Source organism: Hemiscyllium ocellatum, chromosome 8 (genome assembly GCF_020745735.1).
Source record: "Hemiscyllium ocellatum isolate sHemOce1 chromosome 8, sHemOce1.pat.X.cur, whole genome shotgun sequence".
Lineage (NCBI taxonomy): Eukaryota > Metazoa > Chordata > Chondrichthyes > Orectolobiformes > Hemiscylliidae > Hemiscyllium > Hemiscyllium ocellatum.
This window is the reverse complement of record NC_083408.1, coordinates 89,156,980-89,171,681: the sequence shown is the minus strand read 5'-3', so window position 1 is coordinate 89,171,681 and position 14,702 is coordinate 89,156,980. Positions and strand designations below refer to the sequence as shown.

Below are 14,702 nucleotides of genomic sequence, written 5' to 3'. Positions count from 1 at the left end.
TTCTAAAACATGACCACTTTGGCCTGAAGTCTCATCTGCTTACATATAAACAAAAGGTCTCTCAAAATCCTTTTCATCTCTGTACCAAAGCAGACTGATTGGAGCCAGACCCGCATTATTGCCCCTCTGAAAAAGAAATCAAGGACAAAGTATCCTTGAGCCAAGGAACAGCTTTTAGAAAAAAAAGGGACTAGCTTTGTGACAGTATCCTCTGACAATCTTCCTCACTATCCACAAATCCATCAATCTTTGCATTGTCTTCTAATTAAACCAGCTATGTTTTCCTCCAACTCATTTATGTCAAACACTGATCCCTGTGGAACACCACTCGTCACTGCCCTCCATTCTGAAAAGCATCTTTCCACCGCTACCCTCTGTCTCCTGTGACTAAGCCAGTTCTGTATTCATCTTGCTGGCTCACCCCTGATACCATGTGACTTGACCTTTTGTACCAGTCTGCCATGCGGGACCTTGTCAAGGCCTTTACTGAAGTCCAAATAGGCAATATCAACCAGTTCTCCCTCATTAATCATCTTCGTCACCTCCTTGATCAAATTACTGAGGCACAACTTCACCATGCTGTCTATCGCTAATAAGTCCATTTACTTTTAAATGCATAGAATTCTTGTCCTTGAGAACCTTATCCAACCATTTCCCTCCTACTGATGTGAGACTCACAGACCTGTCATTTCTAGGATTATCCCTGCTACTCTTCTTAAACATTGGGGCAACATTGGCTATTCCCAAAGGACTGGAGAATAGCCAATGATGATCAAGAGGTTTACTAACATGACAGATTCAGAGGATTATTTGCTGTGCAGCATTTTAACCCTGGGGGTGGTTTGTAGATCTTCTCCTAAATGCAGTTTTTCTTTTATTATTGTCAGTCATATTTCCATTCATGTACTTGTGAGGTTAAGATACCGACAGTAGTTAGTTAGTTTGTTAGGTCCAGATATTGTCAACATTTTAGGTAAACGTTAGGTCTGCAGCTATCAAGCTAAATGCAGAAATAGTTTTGTTGGCAATGATCACAGTGTTGGGAATCCTTGTTAGCACTTTAAGATTGATTCATTTTGAACATTAGACCAGAAAGAAAGAAAACAATTTAAGGAATTTACAGAGGTAGCCTTAGGAACAACAATTAAGAGTCAACCAGATCAGCATTCTTGATTTATTTTATTCTTTTATAAGATCTGAGATTGACTGTCAAGGCCATTTGTTACGCTTCCACAATTGCCTTTGAAAACATTCTGCAAGTCTCTCTTGCCTTTGTTCTTGGGCAGCTCGGCTGCAGTGGAACCATCAGCGTTGGCAACAGCAACAAGTATGGCTGAATGACCTATTCCTGTTGCTGATTCATATGGTCACATATTCATGCATTTAATGGTTGGCACAGTGACTCAGTGGTTAGCATGACCACCTCACAGTGTTAGGGACCCAGGTTTAATTTCATCCTCGGACAATAGTCTGTGTGGAGTTTGCATATTTTCCTCCTATCTGTGTGCGTTCTCCTAGGTTCTCCAGTTTCCTCCCACAGTCCAAAGATGTGCAGGTTAGGTGGATTAGTCTTGGGATATGCAGGGTTACAGAGGTAGAGTAAGGGGATGGATCTGGGTGAGGGTAGGTGTGGACCCGATGGCCTGCTTCCACACTATAGGGATTCTGTGAACATGATTAGATATGCCTGATAAGGACAGTGAAAGAGACTGGCAGTGAATCCCCACAGTGAGAAGAGAGCCACAGAAGTTGAAGTACCAGGTTGAGAACCTGAGGAGAACCAAAGTGAATCCCTAAGTAATATTTTTTCCCCTCTTGTTGGAGAATCTAGAATATTGTTTTAAACTAAATGGTCACCCATCAAGACAGAGATGAGGCAAAAATAAAACGTTCTCAGAGGATCATTGAGTGGAAGCTGAGTCTTTGAATAGTTTAAGGCAAACGTTTATGTATTTTTGGTGAGCAAAGGGGTGAAAGGTTATTTGAATTAAATAGAGTGTAGAGTCATCAGATCAGCCACGATTTTCATGAATGGCAGAGTGGATTGGAAGGGGATGGGTCACCTATTGTGGCTCCTGATTCATGAGAGTTTTTGGTACATTTAGCTTGGATTCTGTGACAGTGAAGAAGCCCCCAGGATGCTATAATACATTGGACAACTCTCGGGTGGTAACAAAATATTCTGTTGGGATATTTGGGCTTAACTAATAAGATTTACAAAAAGTTAGAAGTACTTTATTTGTTCCATACTTGAAGAATAAAGTGTTTTGTTTAACACATAAAATCATTTTTATGTTCCTTTTTACTTAAAGTTTTAAAAAAAAGCTGGGAGGTCAAATTTCCTTTTAAAACTTCACGTTCTCTCTCAAGATCATAACAAGTACCATAACCTCCAGTGAAGTTGCTTGCTATTAGTGTTGAAAGCTGGTGGAAGAAGAGAATTCTTTAACAGTTGTGAGAAGAGAGAATAAAATTCACAGTTATCCTGACTATCCTCAGATAAAGCAGGGAAGCATTTTAGAGGAGCAGAACCCATTAACAGAGTTTCAAAGAGAAGGTTGTACCTTCACAACTGTTCCATGAATTAACACTTTCCCCAGCACTATTCACCAGGGCTTCTGAGACTGTACTTTCCAAATCCACAATGACCACCATCTAAAAGGACATGGGGCTCACATATATGGAACACCACAAAGATCCCCTCCACATCACACAATAACCTCACTTGGAAATATATCTCCTTTCCTTCAATGTCACTGGGCAAAATTCTTGGAGTCCCTTCCTCAAGGCATTGTGAGAGACCCCCCCCCCTCCCCCCCACCCAATATGGGATGGGCTGCAGGACTTTAAGAGGCAGCTCACCCACCACCTTCTCAAGGCAGCTGGGGTTTGGCAATAAATGCTGGTGCAACCCATATCACATGAATTTTAAAAAAGAGCACCTCACAGTAAACGATTTTTGTCTCATAATTTATTGGAAGGTTTGATTTTAGTTGCTGACTCACCATGTGAGCTAGACTGACAGAGTGAGAAAGATAATAAGTCACCTTACAAAATATGCAATGTGCTTCAGTTTCATGACAGGAGAGTTTTTTTTCCTCTAATAGCTAGTAGTCTGGATTCACTTCTTAGGTAAAAGGACAATGTGTATTTATTACATGAGCCTTTCAGTCTACTGTCTTCCCGCCAATGTGTTGATAGCCTTTAACAAAACTCCCATATCTGCAACCTGGCCTACCACCAGAGGTTTATTGGAGATTACATTTTGTCAATAATCAATAATTAAAACAAACGAGACTCTTTTACAAGTACATTTGTAGGACCAAAGAGATTGCTTGACAGATGCTTAACTACTTATAGTGCACTCTGATAGGCTCACCATTATCGTTAGCAAAAAATCTGGACTAATGTATTATTCTGAATTCATGAGTGGCTAAAAATGTAATTTTTTAAGTTAATTTAACTGCCAGAACTATCAATGATGGACCAAAGGTAAGGATGTAGATTTGGATGAAAGATGGTAATACTAGATTTCTGGTTTAAAAGTAGCATGATTATTGAAACTCACCCAAAGTCCTCATATAATTAGCATTGGCAAAGTTTCTGCTCAGTGACTTCACACATTAATACAAAGAATATAAAGCACATCATCCAGTGCCAGGACATAAACACCTCTGACTTATATTCCTTCTGTGCTTCACATAGAGATAGGAGTTTCTGCATTATGTATAAAATTAATCACTTGTTTTTAATCAATCTAGGTCCTTGCTATATGTCCAAAAGACATGCGAGCTGATATCTGTGTTCATCTGAATCGAAAGGTGTTTAACGAACATCCAGCATTTCGGCTCGCTAGTGATGGCTGCCTTAGAGCACTGGCTGTAGAGTTCCAAACGATACACTGCGCTCCAGGAGACCTAATCTATCATGCTGGAGAAAGTGTCGATGCTCTCTGCTTTGTAGTTTCTGGATCACTGGAGGTTATCCAGGATGACGAAGTTGTCGCTATTCTAGGTACCATCATTTCTCTTCTGGCTCATGTTTAATATAAACTATGAAGGGAGATCCTCTTTCTGAAAAAGTGTGCAAACCTTTGGTTTATTGCTTATAAAATAATTATTAATCCAAATCATGCTGCACATAATGCTATATAATTTGTCAAGGACAGCCTCATGGAAAAAAATATGCATGGCCTTTTCGGGATTTTCTTTTTCTTTAAGTTAAGTAAATATGTTAGGGGTTTTTGGCTCGATACATTAGGGTAATTGGAATTGATTCCTATTTATATTGGGTTAACTTCAATAAAATTCATCACAATTTCTGTAATGATTATAAATCTATAATTAATATGGAAGTCTGCAGTTGTCTTCTCAGTTAAGAGAAGCCATGGTTTTCCTTTGTCATTATTTGTGATGGTGTATGAATCATCTGATTTAAATTACATGTCCAATTTTAATTTAGTAACCTATATTTTCAAAGGCCATTCCACTATTCTTCATATCTTGTTCTCATTGCATTGATTCCTCACCCTTCATTTGATGATCTGTTTATTTTCATTTATCTCTCTCTATACACACACTGTTGTTCAGCCAAGAGCGTAACCAGGCATGTAACCTATTTTCATGCTTGTAACAATTTTTTTCATGCTTGGATCAAAATATAATAAAAATCAAATCACACTTAAATCAAAATATAATAAAAATCCATAAAAGAACAATTATTACATGTCAGATCCACATATACTCAACAAGAACTAAGAGAAACAAGCCATTAAAGCCAGAGAGTTACTGTTATTGCAAATAATGGTTATCAGGAGAGCTAATTCAATCTTCTGACTACCAGATACCAGATCCTCTTCACCTAAAGTAACTTACACTTCTTTCTAGAGATCCATTTATTCACAATAAAAGTCACTCACTTGAAATCCAACATTTCAAACAATCATACACCCAAGAGACCATGATCTCTGTCCAAGGTCCATCAGCGAACAAAAGATCTAATTATTGGTGTAGTTAGTAAGTATGAAAAACCTTCTTGTTTTGACCTGTGGCTTGTGGATGATTTCAGATTCAATTCCCAGGTGGGTGCAGAAAAATTCCTTCCACAATTCCCTGAGCCTACATTTGATTTTTTTTTTCTTGAGCTTGTTTGGAGCACAGTTAAATTCATTCAATATTTAATGGTGAATGTGTTGGATTGCCTTAGCAAAACAACTGTACAATCATTTTATAACTTTAGGTAAAATGTTCCTTCAATAGTTATGGTCAAGTGATGATTCTATGTCATAGAGTCATAGAGATGTACAGCACAGAAACAGACTCTTCGGTCCAACTTGTCCGTGCTGACCAGATATCCCAATCTAATCTAGTCCCACCTGCCAGCACCCAGCCCATATCCCTCCAAACCCTTCCTATTCATATACCAATCCAGATGCCTTTTAAATGTTGCAATTGTACTAGCCTTCACCACTTCCTCTGGCATAAATGCCAAAAAGTAGTGGACCCAGCACCAATCCTTGTGGCACTCCACTGGTCATAGTCCTCCAGTCTGTAAAACAAACCTCCATCACCACCCTCTGTCTTCTACCTTTGAGCCAGTTCTCTATCCACTTGGCTAGTTCTCCCTGTATTCTATGAGATCTAACCTTGCTGCCCAGTTTCCCATGGGAAACCTTGTCGAATGCTTTACTGAAGTGCATATAGATCAAATCCATCACTCTGCCATCATCAATCCTCTTTGTTACTTATTCAAAAAAACTCAAGTTTGTGAAACATGATTTCCCATGCACAAAGCCATGTTGACTATTCCTAATCAGTCCTTGCTTTTCCAAATACATGTAAATCCCTCAGGATTTCCTCCAACAACTTGACCACCACCAACGTCAGGCTCACTGGTCTGTAGTTCCCTGGCTTGTCCTTACATATCCATCCAAGCGCATGAAGAATTTTCATTACAATTTGAAAAATTATGAATTATGAATGATAATATGAGGACAATGTTAGCAAAATAAAGAAAAATATCATATGGAGTTGATATCTTCAAGTCAAAAGGAGTCTTTAGATTTATTTGTATGGAAACCCCCGATAATTGTAATTAGTTCCACAATATGTATATATTATATATACATATATATTGTATTTTATTTGGCATCTGGGACAAAGATCTTTTTTCAACTCTTCACAAATAATGTAAACCATGTCAAAATTAATTAGTATAGAATTGTATCAAACATGTGAGATTGTTAATTACATTCAAAACGATTTAAAAGAATTAGATCTTATATGGGGATTGCATCAACTATAATATTTGAAAGACATCAGAAATACCATTTCTGCTGCTTCTGAACTTTTAGAGTGAAACCACAGTGAAGAATGATGGACTATGTAGAACCAGAATTTACACTGAACACAATGGTCAGACTAACAGGGTTCCCAAGGTACATGTAGATTGAAGAGCAACTTCAGACAAGCTCAAAAGGAATGGGAATGAGAAAATATTAATTATACATTTCCAAGAAAAGCCATTTATTTTGAATGGAGTTAAGCATGCTTTGCTATTCTATTCGTATTTAAGACTTCAGTATGTGGATGTACCCACTAGAGAAGGTGCAAAACTTGACCTACTCTTGGGAAATTAGACAGGGCAGGTGACTGAGGTGTCAGTAGGGGAGCACTTTAGGGCCAGCGACCATAATTCTATTTGTTTTAAAATAGTGATGGAAAAGGATAGACCAGATCTAAAAGTTGAAGTTCTAAATTGGAGAAAGGTAATTTTGACGGTATTGGGCAAGAACTTTCAAAAGCTGATTGGAGGCAGATGTTCACAGGTAAAGAGACGGCTGAAAAATGGGAAGCCTTCAGAAATGAGATAACAAGAATCCAGAGAAAGTATATTCCTGTCAGGGTGAAAGGAAAGGCTGGTAGGCATAGGGAATGCTGGATGACTAAAGAAATTGAGGGTTTGGTTAAGAAAAAGAAGGAAGCATATGTCAGATACAGACAGGATAGATCGAGTGAATCCTTAGAAGAGTATAAAGAAAGTAGGAGTATACTTAAGAGGGAAATCAGGAGGGGCAAAACGGGGACATGAGATGGCTTTGGCAAATAGAATTAAGGAGAATCCAAAGGGTGTTTACAAACATATTAAGGACAAAAGGGTAACAAGGGAGAGAATAGGGCCCGAAATGAAAATGTGTTGCTGGAAAAGCGCAGCAGGTCAGGCAGCATCCAAGGAACAGGAAATTCGTCGTTTCAGGTGTAAGCCCTTCTTCAGGAGAAGAGCTTATGCCCGAAACGTCAAATTTCCTGTTCCTTGGATGCTGCCTGACCTGCTGCGCTTTTCCAGCAACACATTTTCAGCTCTGATCTCCAGCATCTGCAGACTTCACTTTCTCCCCAAAGAATAGGGCCCCTCAAAGATCAGCAAGGCAGCCTTTGTGTGGAGCCACAGAAAATGGGAGAGATACTAAATGAATATTTTGCATCAGTATTTACTGTGGAAAAGGATATGGAAGATATAGACTGAAGGGGAATAGATGGTGACATCTTGCAAAATGTCCAAATTACAAAGGAGGAAGTGCTAGATGTCTTGAAATGGTTAAAGGTGGATAAATCCTCAGGACCTGATCAGGTGTACCCGAGAACTCTGTGGAAAGCTAGGAAAGTGATTGCTAGGCCTCTAGCTGAGGTTTTGTATCATCGATAGTCACAGGTGAAGTGCCAGAAGACTTGAGGTTGTAAAACATGGTGCCACTGTTTAAGAAGGGTGGTAAAGACAAGTCAGGGAACTATAGACCGGTGAGCCTGACCTCGGTGGTGGGCAAGTTGTTGGAGGGAATCCTGAGGGACAGGATGTACATGTATTTGGAAAGGCAAGGACTGATTCGGGATAGTCAACATGGCTTTGTGCGTGGGAAATCATGTCTCACAAACTTGATTGAGTTTTTTGAGGAAGTAACAAAGATGATTGATGAGGGCAGAGCAGTAGATATGATCAATATGGACTTCAGTAAGGCGTTCAACAAGGTTTCCCATGGGAGACAGATTAGCAAGGTTAGATCTCATGGAATACAGGAGAACTAGCCATTTGGATACAAAACTGGCTCAAAGGTAGAAGACAGAGGGTGGTGGTGGAGGGTTGTTTTTCAGACTGGAGGCCTGTGACCAGTGGAGTGCCACAAGGATCAGTGCTAGGTCCTCTACTTTTTGTCATTTACATAAATGATTTGGATGCGAGCATAAGAGGTATAGTTAGTTTGTTTGCAGATGACACCAAAATTGGAGGTGTAGTGGACAGCGAAGAGGATTACCTCAGATACAACAGGATCTTGACCAGATGGGCCAATGGGCTGAGAAGTGGCAGATGGAGTTTAATTCACATAAATACGAGGTGCTGCATTTTGGGGAAGCAAATCTTAGCAGGATTTATATACTTAATGGTAAGGTCCTAGGGAGTGTTGCTGAACAAAGAGACCTTGGAGTGCAGATTCATAGCTCCTTGAAAGTAGAATCGCAGGTAGATAGGATAGTGAAGAAGGCGTTTGGTATGCTTTCCTTTATTGGTCAGAGTAAAAAGTGAGGTCTGCAGATGCTGGAGATCAGAGCTGAAAATGTGTTGCTGGTTAGAGCACAGCAGGTCAGGCAGCATCCAAGGAACAGGAAATTCGACGTTTCGGGCCAGAGCCCTTCATCAGGAACACTGATCCTCATTCCTGATGAAGGGCTCTGGGCCGAAACGTCGAATTTCCTGTTCCTTGGATGCTGCCTGACCTGCTGTGCTCTAACCAGCAACACATTTTCAGCTTTATTGGTCAGAGTATTGAGTACAGGAGTTGGGAGATCATGTTGCGGTTGTACAGGACATTGGTTAGGCCACTGTTGGAGTATTGCATGCAATTCTGGTCTTCCTATCGGAAAGATGTTGTGAAACATGAAAGGGTTCAGAAAAGATTTACAAGGATGTTGCCAGGGTTGGAGGATCTGAGCTACAGGGAGAGGCTGAACAGGCTGGGGCTGTTTTCCCTGGAGCGTCGGAGGCTGAGGGGTGACCTTCTAGAGGTTTACAAAATTATGAGCGGCATGGATAGGATAAATAGACAAATTCTTTTCCCTGGGGTCAGGGAGTCCAGAACTAGAGGGCATATGTTTAGGGTGAGAGGAGAAAGATAGAAAAGAGACCTTAGGACCAACTTTTACACGCAGAGGGTGGTACGTGTATGGAATGAGCTGCCAGAGGCTGTGGTGGAGGCTGGTACAATTGCAACATTTAAGAGGCATTTGGATGGGTGTATGAATAGGAAGGGTTTGGTGAGAAATGGGCCGGGCGCTGGCAGGTGGGACTAGATTGGGTTGGGATATCCGGTCGGCATGGATGAGTTGCACTGAAGGGTCTGTTTCCATGCTGTACATCTCTATGACTCTATGACAATCAATACTGTAATGTTAAGTTCAGTACTTACAATTTAGAAAATATATTTGAGTTGAGTATCTTCATCAAAATCAGCTGTATCTTTCAGGCAGCCCATGGTTGACCAGTACCCTCTAAGAAGTTAGGTATAGTGATGGCTGCCTCTCTGCATTTTGATGCAGAGTGCAGTTTTGCTGTGAGATTGCCATCTGTAATGCTGTGAGGCGGCACCATGGTTTAGTGGTTAACCCTGCTGTCTCACAACACCAGGGACCTGGATTCTATTCCATCCTCAAGCAAATCTCTGCACAGAGTTTGAACAGTCTCATCATATCTGCATGGGTTTCCTGCAGGTGCTCCAGTTACCTCCCACAGTCTAAACATATGCAGGTCAGGTCAATTGGCCATGCTAAATTTCCCACAGTATCCAGGGATGTGCAGGCTAGATGGGTTAGCCATTAGAAACGCAGGGTTATGTGGATATTTAAAGGGGTAGATGCTCTTTAGAAGGTTGGTGTGGACTCGATGGGCTGAATGGCCTGCTTCCACACTCTAGGGATTCTATGATTCATCCTGCCTTAGAGATTTTCCAGCCATTTTGATGGTCAGTGGTTTTGACAGGACTAGGCGTGGCCACTGCCAGAACCACAGGAAGTTCCAATGCTATATTTCAGAAGCACCTTTACTTATTGTTGTAGGACCACTCTCTTTGGTCCTAACATTCTGATCCAGATATCATTCAGCATACAATAACTTAGATACAATTCCATTAAATGTGGTAAACCTTTATTAAACTGCAAATCAATAGTGCATCCAATGTGACACTGTTTATGGAGATGTTCCATAAGCTATGGCATGCCTCACATAGTCAATCTAACATATCTCCAAGTGCTGTTTCAGAGTGGCTCCTCAACTGGACTACCCATTTCAGAAGCAAGTTCTTTTCAAAGACTTTCTTTATACCTTTTTCTTGTTATGACTACATACCGTATAAGCTTATGCCTCTTTTTAGCTCACTCATTTGGTTTTCCATTACATTACTGTCCTGTTTGAAGGCCTATTTTTCATTCAGTTATAGGACATTGGTATCACTGGTTGGCCAGAATTTATTGCCCATTTCTGTACTTTCTGGGGCCCAATTTCAAGGTCATACCTCAATCAACAAAGACAGTTGTCAGTACTGTTATCTCTAACATTCACTGTCATACAAACAATGAGGCCATTTTTCTTTCACAGCTTTAACACAGTATTAAAACTGATCATTTGGCAGACTTTATCAAATCTGTGCCTTGACCAGGTTTTCTATCTTACCTTCCTGTTCGCAAACCCAAAATGCAGTTCTTCACAAATATCTCCTTTGACGTTCCATTCCATTACCATGAGGCAATATTAATGCACAGGCCTATTCCACAGCCAGTTTAATTTATTAAGATGAAAGGAAGATAAGAACAATTACCAGATTCAAAGTGATTAATATGACACAAGAGAAAATAAAGTGTTGGCTTTCAGAGCTAGTGTGTGTCAGAGAGCATGAGCTTATGCCTTCAAAACCATCAAATTTGTGAAACAATTCGAAATTTAATTACAAATCAAGCAAAGAGATAGGTGAGACAAGATAGTGAGATAAACAATATTTTCAGGAGTATTATGGGTGGAAAATATATGTACAACATCTGAATCAGAAACTAATCCAAAAGGAGTGGAATGAGGTAATTTTGTTATGGTTGTCTTTTAAAGGTTTTGGCAATTGATGTCACATTGTTGTTAATCATGGTGATCCACAATTCAGTAGCCAGCCAGTTGGACCTAGGTCTTGGCTTGAGTTAGAAGTTTTCTTCCTTCTTCAAAGTTTTTGAGTGTTACTGTTTTTATTCACTTTCTGGCAGGCTTGAAGGTCTGAGTTACAACTGCTTTGTCTCCTCACAGTGCTGTGGCACATTCTCACTTATAACCACTTATAGTCACTTCCATGACTACCTGTTCAGGTCCACGCCCCCCAACAACCCACCCTCCCGTCCTGGCACCTTTCTTTGCCACCGCAGGAATTGCAAATACTGAGCCCACACCTCCTCGCTCACCTCCATCCAAGGCCCTAAAGGAGCCTTCAAAGGAGCCATCAAAGTTTTACCTGCACATCCACCAATACCATTTATTGTATCCGTGCTCCCGATGAGGTCTCCTCTACATTGGGGAGACTGGACGCCTCCTAGCAGAGCACTTTAGGGAACATCTCTGGGACACCCGCACCAATCAACCAAACCGCCCTGTGGCCCAACATTTCAACTCTCCCTCCCACTCAACCGAGGACATGGAGGTCCTGGGCCTCCTTCACCGCCGATACCTCACCACCCGACGTCTGGAGGAAGAACGCCTCATCTTCCGCCTTGGAACACTTCAACCCCAGGGCATCAATGTGGACTTCAACAGTTTCCTCATTTCCCCTTCCCCCACCTCACCCTAGTTCCAAACATCCAGCTCAGCACTGTCCCCATGACTTGTCCTACCTGCCTATCTTCCTTTCCACCTATCCACTCCACCCTCTTCTCTGACTTATCACCTTCATCCCCATCCCCATCCACCCATTGTACTCTTTACTATCTTCCTCCACCCTCCTCCCCGACCTATCACCTTCACCCCATCCCCATTCACCTATTGTACTCCATGCTACTTTGTCCCCATCCCCCCACCCTCCTCTCATTTATCTCTCCACCCATCAGGCACTCTAACTGTATTCCGGATGAAGGGCTTTTGCCCGAAACGTCGATTTTCCTGCTCCTCGGTTGCTGTCTGAACTGCTGTGCTTTTCCAGCACCACTCTAATCCAGAATCTGGTTTCCAGCATCTGCAGTCATTGTTTTTACCTCACTTACAACCAGCCCAATCCCTGTTGTTGAGCAGTAACATTTTTTTTCAAAGTTACCTGCTGCCAGAACATAAGTATCTAATCCAGTTCCAGCAACCCAATCACTTTTCTCTTTGAGTTGTTAAAACAACAAAGCTAAGAATCCAAGCTTCCATTTCCTTGGTTAATATTTCCAAATTTAAAAATATGCAAATACACAGCACTGCTTGGGGTCCCCTGAGTTACTAGGCTTCCTTGATGGACAAAGTGGTGACTAACAGGCCAACTAATGATTAATTAGTCACCCACCTCTCTTCAACAGACAGCTAAATAGCTGCTATTCTCACTTCTCAAGATATTCTTTGGTGATGGATGGATTTTACTCTTGATACCTTCTGTTACCTCCGCCCATCTGGCTCATTTGTAATGCTGCAAAGCAGCCACCCTGCAAAACAAAAATGGTGTAGCCTTGATATTTTTGTCTAGGGATGTGAGTGTGTTTGGCAAGTATAGGTCTTGTCATCTGAACATGAGCATTTCTCTGCCTACATTAGTATAGCTTGATTGTTGATTGCTTTTGTTCAGCTTCCAGGCAATTCAGTATGTTTATGTTTCAAAATTGCTTGGAGAAAATGTCTAAAGTCTATATTGACTTCACTTGTTTTTAGTGTGATTTTTCAGAGGTAAAGAGAGTGCATGTATGAGAGAACAATAACGGACTAATTACATAACTGTAGATTTTGTTTGTATTATAAACTTCACAATGCATGTAGCAATGGGAGAGAATCATTCCTCTTCTGAATTTGAAATATATTCCTAGAAATATTTTGAAAGTGGATATTTGTGCCAGCTAACTTTGATGTTCTAGTTACTAATAATAGTTAAAGTGATAAAATAAGTCTGATGGAGATGCAGTAATTTAAAGGGACAGTTCGTACAAAATTCCTGAGTTTAGGCAGACATGTCAGGGGTGAGGTAGGGGTTGAATTGTGAAGGGATTGAGGAGGGTGTGCACTAGAGAGCACAGGATGTAATTGTAATGTCCATTATATTAAACATTATAGGAATTAGAAGAGTTAGGATGGCACCTTTTAAATATCATGTTGCATTTTTTCAGTTTTAAAATGGTAAAGGAATTTATATAAAACAAAGGCCACACTTGAAATGATAACCGGTATCATAGATTGGATCTTGCAACATCTGTAAAATAAGTTCAGAGAACCAAACTAAAAATTAAATTACACCAGCACTGTATATCAAAAGCTCTCATTTTATCTACCACATCCCGATTATAATAAAACAGCAAATTGCCTAAATATTACTGCAGATTTGCAAGGATTCAGAAATATATCCAAAGCCCTTCAAATTGATAGATGATAGTTGACACCTTTCAGTCAATATAATATCTGGGAGGGTGGGGAGTGCCCTCATTTTTATAGCTTTAATTTCCTTCCCTTTATATTTACTTCTGTCATGCACCATTTCCCAGCTCCAAGTGGGAAGCTAACCTACACCTAGCTCCAGGCCACTGGCATTTCTGATCAGGGAACTTGCAGTGATGTCTTTGCTCATTTCCCATGTAGGCTCACTTGCCTCAGCTTCGTATTTCCCTGCCACTCTTCATCAAAAATAAGCAATTCGTCATGTGAATATACAAATACAATCAAATCTGCTACAATGAACTCCGATTTAAAAATAATTAAATTCTGATTATTTTTCTCTAATTTTATTTTAACCTTTCAAATATTTTTCAGGGAAGGGGGACGTGTTTGGGGATATATTCTGGAAGGAGACCACACTTGCTCATGCATGTGCCAATGTGAGGGCACTGACTTATTGTGACCTGCATATAATCCGTCGTGAAGCCTTGTTGAAAGTTCTAGAATTCTATACGCCATTTGCAAATTCTTTTTCACGAAACCTCATATTGACCTGCAATCTGAGGAAAAGAGTAAGTTGTCTTTTTGTTATTTCATGTTATATGGCTCACATTTAAGTTTTGAGTTTCTAATATGTTTATCTTTTTTTAACGTCAACATTTGGTCTTGAAAATAACTTACTGCTTCACTATAGGGAACGCTCAAAGTTTAGACGATGGTGAAGATTTGTGTGTTATATGTTGAATGTTACTTGTTGTTGAAGGGAAATCTCAGACTGCAGAGAAATTGTTTGGAAGGCCAACTTTCCAATTTTGAGGGTCAATGTCCTCACAAACTGCGGAGATACTGTCCCAGTTGACAGCTCGGGATTTTCCAGCTGATGTCCTCCAGCTTCTATCTTAGCATAATGACTTTGTTTTATTATCATGAAACTATCCACACAGAGATCCCAGTAATGATCTGAGGATCTGGGTTTGCCTCCCACCATGGCAGATGGTAGAATTTGGATTCAATTAAAAATCTGGATGAACAGTCTAATGATGACCATGAAACCGTTGTTGATTGTCACAAAGACC

The 14,702-nt window shown here is 40.4% G+C and overlaps 1 protein-coding gene across 1 annotated transcript in view; it reads left to right on the top strand.

The window, feature by feature from the left end:
- Positions 1–14,702, top strand: part of kcnh5b (potassium voltage-gated channel, subfamily H (eag-related), member 5b) — a 313,820-nt gene that overhangs the window by 203,463 nt on the left and 95,655 nt on the right. The window contains exons 9-10 of the mRNA XM_060828544.1: positions 3,762–4,014; positions 14,002–14,198. Coding sequence (XP_060684527.1) covers positions 3,762–4,014; positions 14,002–14,198 — 450 coding nt within the window. The remainder of the gene's footprint in view (positions 1–3,761; positions 4,015–14,001; positions 14,199–14,702) is intronic.